At 37.1% G+C, this 12,279-nt stretch overlaps 1 protein-coding gene and 1 long non-coding RNA gene across 2 annotated transcripts; both read left to right on the top strand.

The window, feature by feature from the left end:
• Positions 1-298: 298 nt before the first annotated feature.
• On the top strand, positions 299-3,637 carry LOC141644168 (putative serine/threonine-protein kinase PBL3). The gene is made up of 6 exons (XM_074453637.1): positions 299-456; positions 1,727-2,079; positions 2,167-2,302; positions 2,391-2,527; positions 2,609-2,732; positions 2,896-3,637. Exons 1-6 carry the CDS (start codon positions 396-398, stop codon positions 3,192-3,194), a joined length of 1,110 nt encoding a protein of 369 aa, XP_074309738.1. The 5' UTR covers positions 299-395; the 3' UTR covers positions 3,195-3,637.
• A 3,484-nt stretch (positions 3,638-7,121) lies between these two features.
• On the top strand, positions 7,122-11,118 carry LOC141632312 (uncharacterized). The gene is made up of 2 exons (XR_012537775.1): positions 7,122-7,374; positions 10,699-11,118. It is a non-coding gene; the product is annotated as an uncharacterized LOC141632312 (long non-coding RNA).
• The last annotated feature ends 1,161 nt before the right edge of the window (positions 11,119-12,279 follow it).

The raw sequence follows: 12,279 nt of genomic DNA on the forward strand, positions 1-12,279 counted from the left end.
CCGACTCTATCTAACCCGACCCAAGTGTTTATTATCACATATTAACTGTGATTCCCAAATAATTTGATAACCCACCCGAAAATGTTTTCAACCCAAAATGATCCATCCCGAACCAAATCAACCGGTTTGTTAAATCTAGTAGTCCGTATGAACTACTCCATAACAACTAAACGTAAAGAATTGATCGAGACTCAGGATTCGGGAATGGTTAATTGAAGTAGCCTGTACACTGGTCTCTGTAGGCAAGTTTGCCGCAACTTTTAACGACTTTCTTGTTTTTATTTTCCCGTCAATGAGTTGACTCTTTGTCGTCCTCTTCCTCAATCATCCCATTTTTGCTGTCTTTTTATTGTTTTAAGATGTTAAAATAAATAAAAAGAAATAATAAAAAAAAAATGGGAAATTGTTTAAATTCTTCTGCACAAGTTGATTTCTTTAATTCACACCCTACTTCTGGTAATTTATGTTTCTCACTTTCCCTAACTGGGATTCAATTATTTGATGTTCTGTGATTAATTGATGCTAATTTTATGTTGTTTAAGATCTTTTGGGTGTTTTCCGGGGTGGGTTTTTGATTATTTCTGCTAATGACACATCAGCACTTTAATATATTACCATTTTTATTGTTTCAAGTGTGACGTGTCAAGATATTAAGATGGCGAGACAGAAGATGAGGCATAAAAGTGGGACAGATCATCTTGATAAACTTTGGATTTTGAGTATTAATTTTTGTTAGTTTGATTATACTGTTTGATTCTCTCATAAAAGTAGTTATCCTTTTCAGTATGGGAATTTGTATGATTTCAGTCTCATAGTCTTACCCAGATACCAATGTAAGGCGGTCTTATACAAGTATAATGTGAAACAGGTTTTTTTTATAAACCGGCTTACACGAAAATGAATGATAGTCTTGTTTCTTGCAGTGCTCTTCATGATCAATGGCCTGTATGTTATTACCTTTGTTTTGATACATACAGTAGGATTCAAAATTTAGGAAACATTTTACAGGACAATGAATCTCCTGTGAAGCAATGCCACTGTTTAAGGCGAAAATTTATGGAGTAGTTTATATTGATGTTACCCCTGAGAATAGTTGTTGTATTTGCCTGTACAGTTGCTATGCCTTCAGTAACCACTTCACGGTATACCAGCTGTGACTATACGTGTCTTATTGGTCCTTTAGGGTGTGTTTGGATAGCAAAAGTGGAGGGAAAGGGAGGGGAGGGAGGAGGAGGGAAGAGAAAGGGATGGAAGGGAAAGGGAGGGAGAATGGAAGAGGTCATTTACCCACCAAATCTTGCCTTTGTTGGAGAGGGGGGAAGTGGAGGGATTCATTTTCCCTCCTCTCAAAATCCCTCCATCTCCATTTTGCTAACCAAACAAAGGATTTATCATCCCTTCCTTTCCCTCCCCTCTCTTTCCCTCCAAATCCTCCTATCCAAACAGACCCGGTGTGTTTGGATAGCAAAAATGGAGGGAAAGGGAAGGGAGGGGGAAGGAGGGAAGATAAAGGGAGGTAAGGGAAGGGGGAGGGCAAATGGGGTGTTGGTGTTTGGATACAATTTCCTTCCAAATCTTGCCTATTGTGGAGAGATTTTGATTAGCCTTGGAGGAGTGAAAATGGATCCCTCCCAATCTCCGCCCCTCCATTTCTCTCCACCCTTATCTTCTACATTGTTACTTGTCAGCATCTGGTAGACTTATCTTCTACATTGTTACTTGTCAGCATCTGGTGTTTCGAAAGCTACCAGTGGTAGCAGGACCAGTCAGTCAAGCCTATCGACCTCTTTTACCGTCTCAGGACCAAGTGTGGTAAGCGGTTCCCAAGGGTTTTCCACTCCAACATTTGAAAAGGAAATATTATCCTCTCCGAGTTTGAAGGCTTTCTCTTATAGTGACCTTAAAACCGCCACCAAAAAATTCGGTCCTGATAGTGTCATTGGAGAAGGTGGATTTGGTTATGTTTTTAAAGGGTGGATTGATGAACAAACACTCTTGCCTGCAAAAGCTGGAACTGGAATGATGGTCGCTGTTAAGAAGCTTAAGCCTGAAGGTTACCAGGGCCACAGGGAGTGGTTGGTATGTCGCTCTGCCTGCTTTAATTTTAGATTTTCATTACGATTTTTTTTTCCTTCTTCTTGGCGCTTATATATGGTATTGCTGCAGACTGAAGTAAATCACCTTGGTCAACTTCATCATCCTAATGTGGTAAAACTTATCGGATACTGTTCGGACAGTGAAAATAGGCTTTTGGTGTACGAGTACATGTCCAACGGAAGCTTAGAGAATCACTTGTTCAGACGTGAGTAGCTTGATAATTACTGTCATTCTGTACAATGGCTAAAATTTGCATGCACATTGTTTATTTTGGTATATATATCGTCTTACAGGAGGGGATCAGCCAATTTCTTGGGAAACAAGGCTTAAAGTGGCTATTGGTGCGGCCAAAGGTCTCTCTTTTCTTCATGATGCTGAATCACAAGTCATATATCGTAATTTCAAGCCTTCAAAGATTTTAGTAGATGCGGTATGTTGGTTGACGATGTAAATCCTTCTTGCTGCTTCTACCACTTTTCGAATTAGTTTTTGATATTTGTTCAACTTTCAGGACTTTCATGCCAAGCTATCAGATATTGGACTGGCAAAGGCGGGACCTACAGGAGATCATACTCATGTGTCAACTGAGGTCATAGGCACTTGGGGTTATGCAGCACCTGAGTATGTAGCTATAGGTGCACCATTTTTCTCCATCGTCCAATTTTATTCCCGATGTTTCATTTTGTAAGTTGGGAAACTGGTTACAGTTTTCTAAATGAACAAACAGTATATAGAAATTTTGACAGTATCTATTTTTCTATGTGTAAGTTGACAGTATCCATTTTTCTTTTTCAATAGGCCATCTGTCAACTAAGAGTGATGTCTACAGTTATGGGGTTGTGTTACTTGAACTATTAACCGGACGCCGTGCATATGATAGATCAAAAGTTACCGAGGAGCAGGATCTGGTTGATTGGGCAAAGCCATACCTAGGTGACAGAAGAAAGTTATTCCGAATCATGGATACCAAATTGGAAGACCAATATCCCCAAAAAGCAGCTTTAAAAGTTGCTTCACTTGCTGTACAATGCATTAACTCTGAACCGAGATTAAGGCCTAAAATGTCTGAGGTGGTAGAGGAACTTGAGAAACTGTAAGACCAGAAAAGCGCCATCAAACATTTAGATGTAGGCCTCGTGAAGACATCCAGTCCTGTAAGGTCTTCAAGAAGCCATCGTTGTTCTTCGATGAATTTTACTCCCCAAGCATCTCCATTGTTTCTGCTTCTTCATTTCTCATATTTCTCAGCTTAAAGAAAGAATGCGTGGCCAGCTTCATGTTTTTCCGGCTTGCATCCAACCATTTACGATAGCCCTTAAGGTACTATGGTAATGTCATTGCAGACATGGTGATTCCGATTATGGTTCCTGATCTATTACGTTTATTTTGTTGAAGTTCTAGACGCTAACTTTGGTCAACCTTAATTACGGTCTGAGATTGAGGCTCGTCACAAATTTGCAGAAAATGGTTTGCTAAAATCTGTAAAATGTACATTCACAAAGTGATTTGCAAATTTGAAGTTCTACAATCTGCACCCTCATCTTTGTGTTTCCCTCTTATGAGTCATGACCCGACTTAAATAACTCGACTCGAACCCTATCCCCACCAAAACTAAGGGCTTGAATATTAATCGAAATACGAATTGACCAGACTCTATCCAACCCGACCCAAGTATTTATTATCACATATTAACCGTCATCCCCAACACATGATGTTATTGATGTATATTAATTTGATTTTCCCTCCAAAACTTAATCCATCACTAATCAATGCCACGTCATCAAAAATTACTTCTTAACGGCCGTTATGCTAAGAGGTACTATGGACACAAAAATAGAACCTCAAGAGTATCATGGGCAAATTCTTAAAAGTAGGGTTTACCATGAAAATCTCACAAATTTAAGAGGTACCATTGAAAATTTTCGTATAGTTAATGTTATATGTACTTTCAGTACGGCCTTGCCCAAAAGTAGCAGGACACGAAGCTTAGAGTCGATCCTATGGTAAAGTCTTATAAGTCGGGTGAAAATACGATTCATGTCTAATCTGGGTTGGATTAAGGTTAGAGTACGTGACAAACTATAACCGAAATTGTTTGACATTACCAATTACTGTATAATTATATATCCCTTATTTTTTATTAATGTAGTCAGTAGCGGAGCGAGGATTTGAACTTAGGGGGGCGAAAATTTTTCGGGAGGACGAATGGCTAATTTCATAAGGTAAACTCAAATTTTTTTCGAAAATTTAACTAAAAACTTCGCCCACAGTTCCACCACTGAATGTAGCCATACTAAGGATTTCTCCTACTAAACCATCGTTACATATTCATGTAATTACTTCAAAAGTATATTCTCTATTAATTTTCATTTGAATACGCATTTCGTTTTATATTTATTCGGGGTTTTTTCAGCTTATTACGAGCTGTGCATATCTCCCACCCAATGGCTCCTTTCTCTCAACATGGAAAACATATTTCCTTGCCTTAGTTAGACAATATTATAGCTGTTGTAAATAATATTGTTTCCGTATATACGCATCATCCCATAGTATAAATAGCTTGTGCATACTTTGTATTGAGCAACTGATATGAATAAGATACATAATATACACTCTCCCATTCTCAATACAGCTACTCGGTTAGCATGCCGAGCAGACCCAGTAAGGCGGTAACCCACAGTTTTATGAATGGGAGTGCACACTTGAATATTTTTTTTGTGAATAATATAACAAAAATGATTAACAATTAAGTCAACCAGAGCAGATCCTCTGTCCCATTTTATGTCTCATCTTGTGTTACATTACCTCTCCTAATGATACATTAGCACTTTGATATATAATATTACCATTTTATTATTTCAAGTGTGATGTGTCAAGATGTTAAGGGAATGGAGGTTGAGGTTCATAGATGAGAATGATTACAATTTTGTATACAGGTTTGTGTGTTTTGATTGTGAGTGATAGTAGACCACTAGACCCCATGTAGTATACTTTTACGAGGTTTGTATATATTTAAGAGGTTTGTCTATTGTTATATTAAAGTTTGTTGTTAGAGAGGTTTGTGTGTTGAGTGATGTGACATTAGACAAACCTCATTTGGGGTTTGTTTATTGCTAATGCCCTATGAGTGGAACTATCAAGTTACTCCGTTCCTCTTAATTATTTGTCTACTTATTCCATTTTAGAGCATCACGTTCATTTATTTACCTTTTTTGTACAAGAAATGTTTTTATGAGTGATTTGACCACCAAAAATGGCACCCTTCCTTTGCCTTTGTTTTTGGAGTGGAGATCACCTGTCCTACTTTTATATCCCATCTCGTGTCCCATCCCCTTAAGATCTTGACACATCACAATTAAAATAATAAAAATGGCAGCATTATATATCAAAGTGCTAACGTGTCATTATGAGAAGTAAGGGGACACAAGATGTGACATAAAATGGGTCAGAGGAAAAAATAAATTTAGTGGATTCCTCGCTCTACCATGTGAGAGGTCTCTCAATAATATTATTGAGAGACTGCCTCTCTGAAATTTTTGTATCTGGAGTTTTTGTGCAGAAATAAATAACAAAGCCTAAAACAAGGTTATTGACAAATCGAATTCATTAAAGAAAACCTAAAATTAACAAATTTTAAAAAAATCGAAGAGGTTGTCAGAGCAAATAGAACATGAAATTAACAGTCCAAATAACAAATTTGGGAACTTAGAGATGTGTTTATAAGTACAAAGCGTTTTGCTTGTGACAGATACTATTCGTCACAACTCATAAGCTTGTGACGGATAGTGTCCGTCTTCAATGAGAATTTGTGTTATAAGTATAATAACGTCACTTGTGTCATTGTGTGCCTTTAAGAAAGAAACAAAAAGAAACGGGGTAAGAGGAGGTGAATTTTAACAAGTAAAAATAAGCATTAAAAAAGAGATCTGGGGAATTCGAACCCCCAACCACGCACTTCACCAAGGTGTCCTGCCACATGCATCTTAGTATCTTATCGTTGTGCCGACCAAGTATTTGGAGCTCTTTTTTTTTTTTCAAAAAAGAAAATCAGAATCGGTGGCGCATGGTGCACCCCCAATTCGTAGATTATACAACCATTTACACATTACAAACATGAACTTTGAATTAGCTCAGAAAAAATACATATAAACTCGGATTCTTATACTTGGTTGTACAATACTTATGGTACAACTGGATGTATAATCCTATTTGTGGGTGCACCCCTGCCCTGGTCTGCTAGACCGCCACTAATGTTATCAGGTGGACAAACCGACAAATCATACTTCAGCGAGTACTCGAACAACTTAATATACCGACTATCATATACTTTAAGTCCCCTCGTTTAGAATCTCCTAATTACACTTGTAATTTACACTTCAAATCCAAAATGTTAAATGAGACTGAATTGCGTACGAATGTAATTACCCGATTTTAAAACTTATTGTTTTGAAGAAAAACAAAAATCAAAGATTAATTAACTTAAGTGACCTAGTTATAGCAAATTAATCAAAAGTAATTGAAATTAACTCTGTAAATGACTTTTTAACATTGTTCAATAGAATCTTTATCTTATCGCTATTATTTATGTCTAACGCGAGAGGAAATGGTATCCGTCACAAGCTTGTGACGGATATCACCGTCTTCAATGAGATTTTGTGCATATTGAAATGTTCAATCAGCTGCTACATATTCGGAACACAAAAGTACATTGGCGAGTTAGCGAAAGTGAAATTTTACAGAAGAGTACGTTGTACAACTGTACAATGTCTATTCACTATTCACTACTCGCAAGAGTCACATGTCACAAATTCACGAGTAGAGTTTCTCTCCATTTTCTAAAAACAATCCGTCTTGCTTGTGACGGAGATACCCGTCGCAAGCTTGCGACGGGTCGGATAGTGCCGTTTAACTGCTAAATGAGTAGACAACCCGTAATGTGCGCAAATAATAAATGCTGACAATTACTGTTTGTGAAGGGATTGTTGGCATTAAACAAATAATAAAGCACCCCCTTCCCAATGTAACTCATTTACCACAAAAACTGTATTGTGAACCTAATCTCTCTAAAATTCTTTCACATTCCTCCGTATCATCTTCTCTCCTTTTCTCTCCTCATTCAAAATTCTCTTAAAAAATCTTTCATGTGCCTCATTCTCTTTCCGATCCTTCATAATCAACCAACAAATTACAAAACATTATCAAGAAGAATGGTAACAAAACGACAACCATTTAAGGAAAACACAAGATCCGCAAGGGCGAGTGATGATGTCGGTGGAGGTATGTATTTCCATTGATTTTGTTTTTATTTCTTTGCTTAATGGTTTTGATTATTGTTGTTTGGTTTAGTAATGGAGACATGCAAATGATCCATGTGGACAGATTGTTTGATTATGGTGGTTTTGTTATACTCCCTCCTATTCACCGTTTTTTTCCCTATTTCCTAAAACGGATTATTCAGGTTTTCTTCCTCTTTCTTATTTTGGAAACTTTTACTCTTATTTTATTCATTCCTCTCTCCTATCACCAAACCCACCCAACTCTTTTACCCATATTTTATTACTTTTCTTAATGTTTTGACCCCACAATCCTTATTTAGCTCCTAATTATTCATCCCTCTCTCCTATCACCAACCCCACCCAACTCTTTTACTTTTATTTTATTCCTCGTCTTAATACCCGTGCCCACAAACAAAGGGAAGAAAACCCTGAATAGGAGGGAGTATGTAATTTTTTTTTATCTTGTAGTTTTCTGATTGTTTGTCATTGTTGTTTTTGTCGTCATTATTTGTATACAATGACAACATAGCAGGATACATCATCGATTTTCATGTCGGAGTCGGTGTTTTCATTGATTTTTTTCATAGATTTTCATGTCGGAGGCGGTTTTTTGATTTCATTGATTTTTTAAAGATTATGTTTTAATAATGGACACATGCACATTTATTTGGTTGTCGTATTTTGATTTTTTGTGTTAAATAATTTTATTCATTTTTGTGTTGTTAGATGCTGAGAAAGTGATGTCGTAATAATCTGGTGAAAAATGTAGGTAGGTAACATAGTTTGATAAAATAGGTACTTGTTCTATATTTGGACAATGCGTTATTTGTAACTATTTAAGACTTCATTGTTGTATAATTGAAATGGTCACAAACTGACTTAAAATGTTTACAGTTTTTGTATGTTTCATTAATTTACATGTGCTGAATTGGTGAAAAATGTCAGTAGGTTACAATGTGTGTTAAAATAAGTACTAGTTATGTATTTTGTCAATGTGTTATATGTAACCACTTTTGAGTTTATTGTTGTATATTTGAGATGGTCACAAATTAATTTAAATTGGGGATATTATTTTGATGTTTCTTAACTTAATATGTTCACAAATTGGTTAAAAATGTAACTCGATTATAATGTGTCTTAAAATAGGTATTAGTTATGTATTTGTGCCGTGTGTTACTTGTAACCACTTTAGAGTTAATTGTCATATAATTGAAAGGGATAATTCACGTGGTGCCCCTGAGGTTTGGCTTAATTCACGTGGTACCCCTGCCTTTAGGAATGTGCACATGGTACCCCTGAACTTTCACTTTAGTGCACCATCTACCCTTATTTGTTTTTCTGTTATAACACCGTTAACCCCATCTTTTCTTTTCCCCCTCATCCTTACTTTATTGTCCTCCAATTCACACTCATAAAGAAATTCCAATCAATCCACCCAAATTGGACTCCATTACTCTTTGCTTCCTTCGTTTTTCCTGCAATCTCCGCAATTACTTCCATCAGACTTCCCCAAATTCAACCATCCACCACCATCCTCGCACAATAATTATTTGATTAATTGAGGAACTGGGTAATTATTTAAATCCAAAAATTCGGATTTGAAAAATTAATTAAGTTGTTGGTTTCTGAAATTGTGGGATACTTTCTTTGATTTTTGGAAGAAAACTATTGAGCAAGCAGATGGTTATCAAAACCACAATTTTTGATTGATTGAATGAGAAATTGTTGATGAAGTTGGCCCGTCTTTTTTATTTCTTCATGAGTCAAATGGGGGAAAATAGAATAAGGATGAGTGGTGACGACGGTTGAAATATGGAGCCATGGTGGTCTCGGCTTGGTGATGCAACAATGGGCTTCTGGTGGTGCGAGTCTGTGGCGACGGAGAACGGTGTTGCTGCTCTCAGGTGGTTGTTGTTGACGGGGAGGATCAGAGGTGACTTCTCGTGGTGGTGCGGTGGCTGTTGGTGAATTGGACTCGGGTTTTGATTCCGAGTTCAGTATTGAAGATGGAGATGGTGAATGCATGTGGCTGTTGTGGGGCTCTAATTAAGCCATGGATGCGACATACTCCGTCTATATTAAAGACACTTTTAAATGAAGCCAAGCGAAAGTTTTAGTAGGAGAAATATTCACTTGAATAATTTTCTCCACTGCATCCTCCCAGAGGGGATCAACAAATGAGGCCATACAGAGGGGATCAGGGGATCAAACAGATCCCACAAATGACACAGTAAGGGATCAGATTACCACACACAGAATGCTCTGATGATCCATGTGAAAATTGCGAGTATATTTCTTTGCAATAAAAAAAGAAGCGGAATAATCAGCAAGTAAACAAAAAATTAAGAATTGAATTGATTAGTAAGTAAACAAAGTCCAGTTCCATGGGCCACTGGCCCAGCCATACTAGAAGCAAAATTACATGATCACTCGGCTAAGCCCCCAACACCATCATCATTCATCAGTATAGTAATCTAACTTACGAGACGCATTTTCAACATGAAAAGTTACATATCAATTCTAACACTTGACCTACTAACTACAGACAGATTCCAAATACACAAACAGCTACAATACAAATCAATTATGTAGTTTCCCTTACTGTAGTTCACACGAGACTATATTAACTACGAACATTTGTCCCCACGGATAGAACGCAAATAAAGAAAACTAGTTACTAATCAAATGCTGCAAACTAATCACCTCAATCCTTTGAAGGGCCAGAGTTGGAGTCCGATGTGTTCTCTTTTGAAAGTGGCATAGATGGTGAGAAGTTGAATTGGTGAGAAGTTGAATTGCTGATTAGTTGAATTGGTGATTAGTTGAGAAGTTGACACTCGGGTTTTGCTCCATTTATTACCTACAACATAAATGAAACACGGAGGTGAGAAGTTAAATTGGTGATTAGTTGAATTGGTGATTGATGTCGTGAGCCAAGAAGTTGAACCATGGTGGTGAATTTGGTGGTTATTAATGGAGTTTATGAGATTATGGATGAATTTGTGAATGGTGGGGTTAGGATGAGAGAGAAAGGGAAAAGGTGTTAGGATGAGGGGAAAAGAAAAGGTGGGTTAACGGTGTTATAACCGAAAAATAAAAAAGGGTAGATGGTGCACTAAAGTGAAAGTTCAGGGGTACCATGTGCACATTCCTAAAGGCAGGGGTACCACGTGAATTAAGCCAAACCTCGGGGGCACCACGTGAATTATCCCTAATTGAAATGGTCACAACCTGACTTAAATTGTTTACAGTTTTTGTATGTTTCATTTTTAAATTGTCATATTTTGATGTTGTTAAATTGGTTTATTCATTTTGGTGTTGTTAGCTGCTGAGAAAGTTGGATGCTTTAATCGAAGTTGAGATGGTGTAGCCGCTGTCTTTTGACCTGGGGCTTGATGATATTGGCATTCCAAATGAGGAGGCAGGCGATCCGTAGGTCAGCCAGACCAATCAATACCTGCACCAGGGGGAAAAGGACCGCTGCCAAGAAACCGTAGACTTGTAAATGTTATGTTTATTTGGGACTTGGTGTATAACCTTTTTTTGGACATCTTTTATGGCCTTATTTTGAACATGATTTGTGGTCTGTAAACTTATGTCTCCTTTGGACGTCGATTATGTATTTAGGACATGCTTTATTAAGTTTATGTTAGGCACGTTCATTGTATTTTGGGCATGATTTTTTGAATAATTGTCACCACACTTTGTCAATATTTAACCTACTATGGAAGGGTGACAACTTCTTTAAGAATGTGAATATTAGTTAACTGTTGTAAACACAAAGTCAAGGTGAAAATCTCACCTCCGGGATTTACTCAACCATCCTCCCATAAGTCTACATTTACTACAGTAATATGGCAAATGTCTTTGGTGCATTTAATGTATACACACCGTATTACGTTGTATAAATACCGTACTCGATGAATGAGAAAAGACACAACTTTCACTCTCAATCTTTCACTCTTAATCGTAATCTTTAACACGTTATCAGCACGAGCTTGCTCCGAATTCGCAAGGTATCATTTTCAAAATACTCGTAATAATTTAGCTCTTAGAAATTTTTTTTTAAACAATTATATTACTAAATAATATTTTTAACATGGATCAACAATGTCATGGGATCACCACTATTTTAAGTTATATCTCAAATTCTAACATATATTTGATCACCGAACCTACTAATGACTTACCTATAAATATCTCTGTTGCTTGCCCGCAACCGCAACCGCAACCACAACCACAACCACAACCGAGTGAACCATCGGTTGTTGCCCCACTTAATCAACACTTATCAAAACCGATTCGAACCAACCTCAATAGTCAAGTAGACAGAGAAACCAAAAAGTGTCACAAAACCCGACAATTTTTTCCCGAGAATATAGCGGGAACGTCTCGCTTGAAGAGACCAAGAGACGAACAAGTGTCCTCAGAGTCAACCGAATCAACCGACTCCATCCGCGAAAAACGCCCCAATACTAATATTATTACTGAACCATCTACCCCAGCCGACGGCCTCTTAGGGCCACCTAGGCCGGCAACATCGGCCGAGAAACGTCAGATAACGACCACCATGTCAATCGTCTGAATTTTTTTTTTAAAATCGTTAGCCATGGTAGTAAAATATTTTATTTTATTTTGATGATATTATGAAGGTTGTTATTTAATAGAGCCTTTGGAAGGAAGCATTTTTTTTTGTCTCTCAAAGAACAACGAGAGACTTGGAAAAATGTAGAAATGATGAAGAGAAAAATGAAATTGTCAGTAGTAGTATAGTTGCAAAATAGTTAGGTGTAGCAAAAGTCATAGTTAGGTGTAGCAAAAGTCAAGTTTGTTGGGTATAATAAGTATAATATAAGTATAATAATTTGAAAATAGAAGTTGTAATTGCATGTCTAAGATAGTATTA

This window comes from Silene latifolia, chromosome 2 (assembly GCF_048544455.1).
Source record: "Silene latifolia isolate original U9 population chromosome 2, ASM4854445v1, whole genome shotgun sequence".
Lineage (NCBI taxonomy): Eukaryota > Viridiplantae > Streptophyta > Magnoliopsida > Caryophyllales > Caryophyllaceae > Silene > Silene latifolia.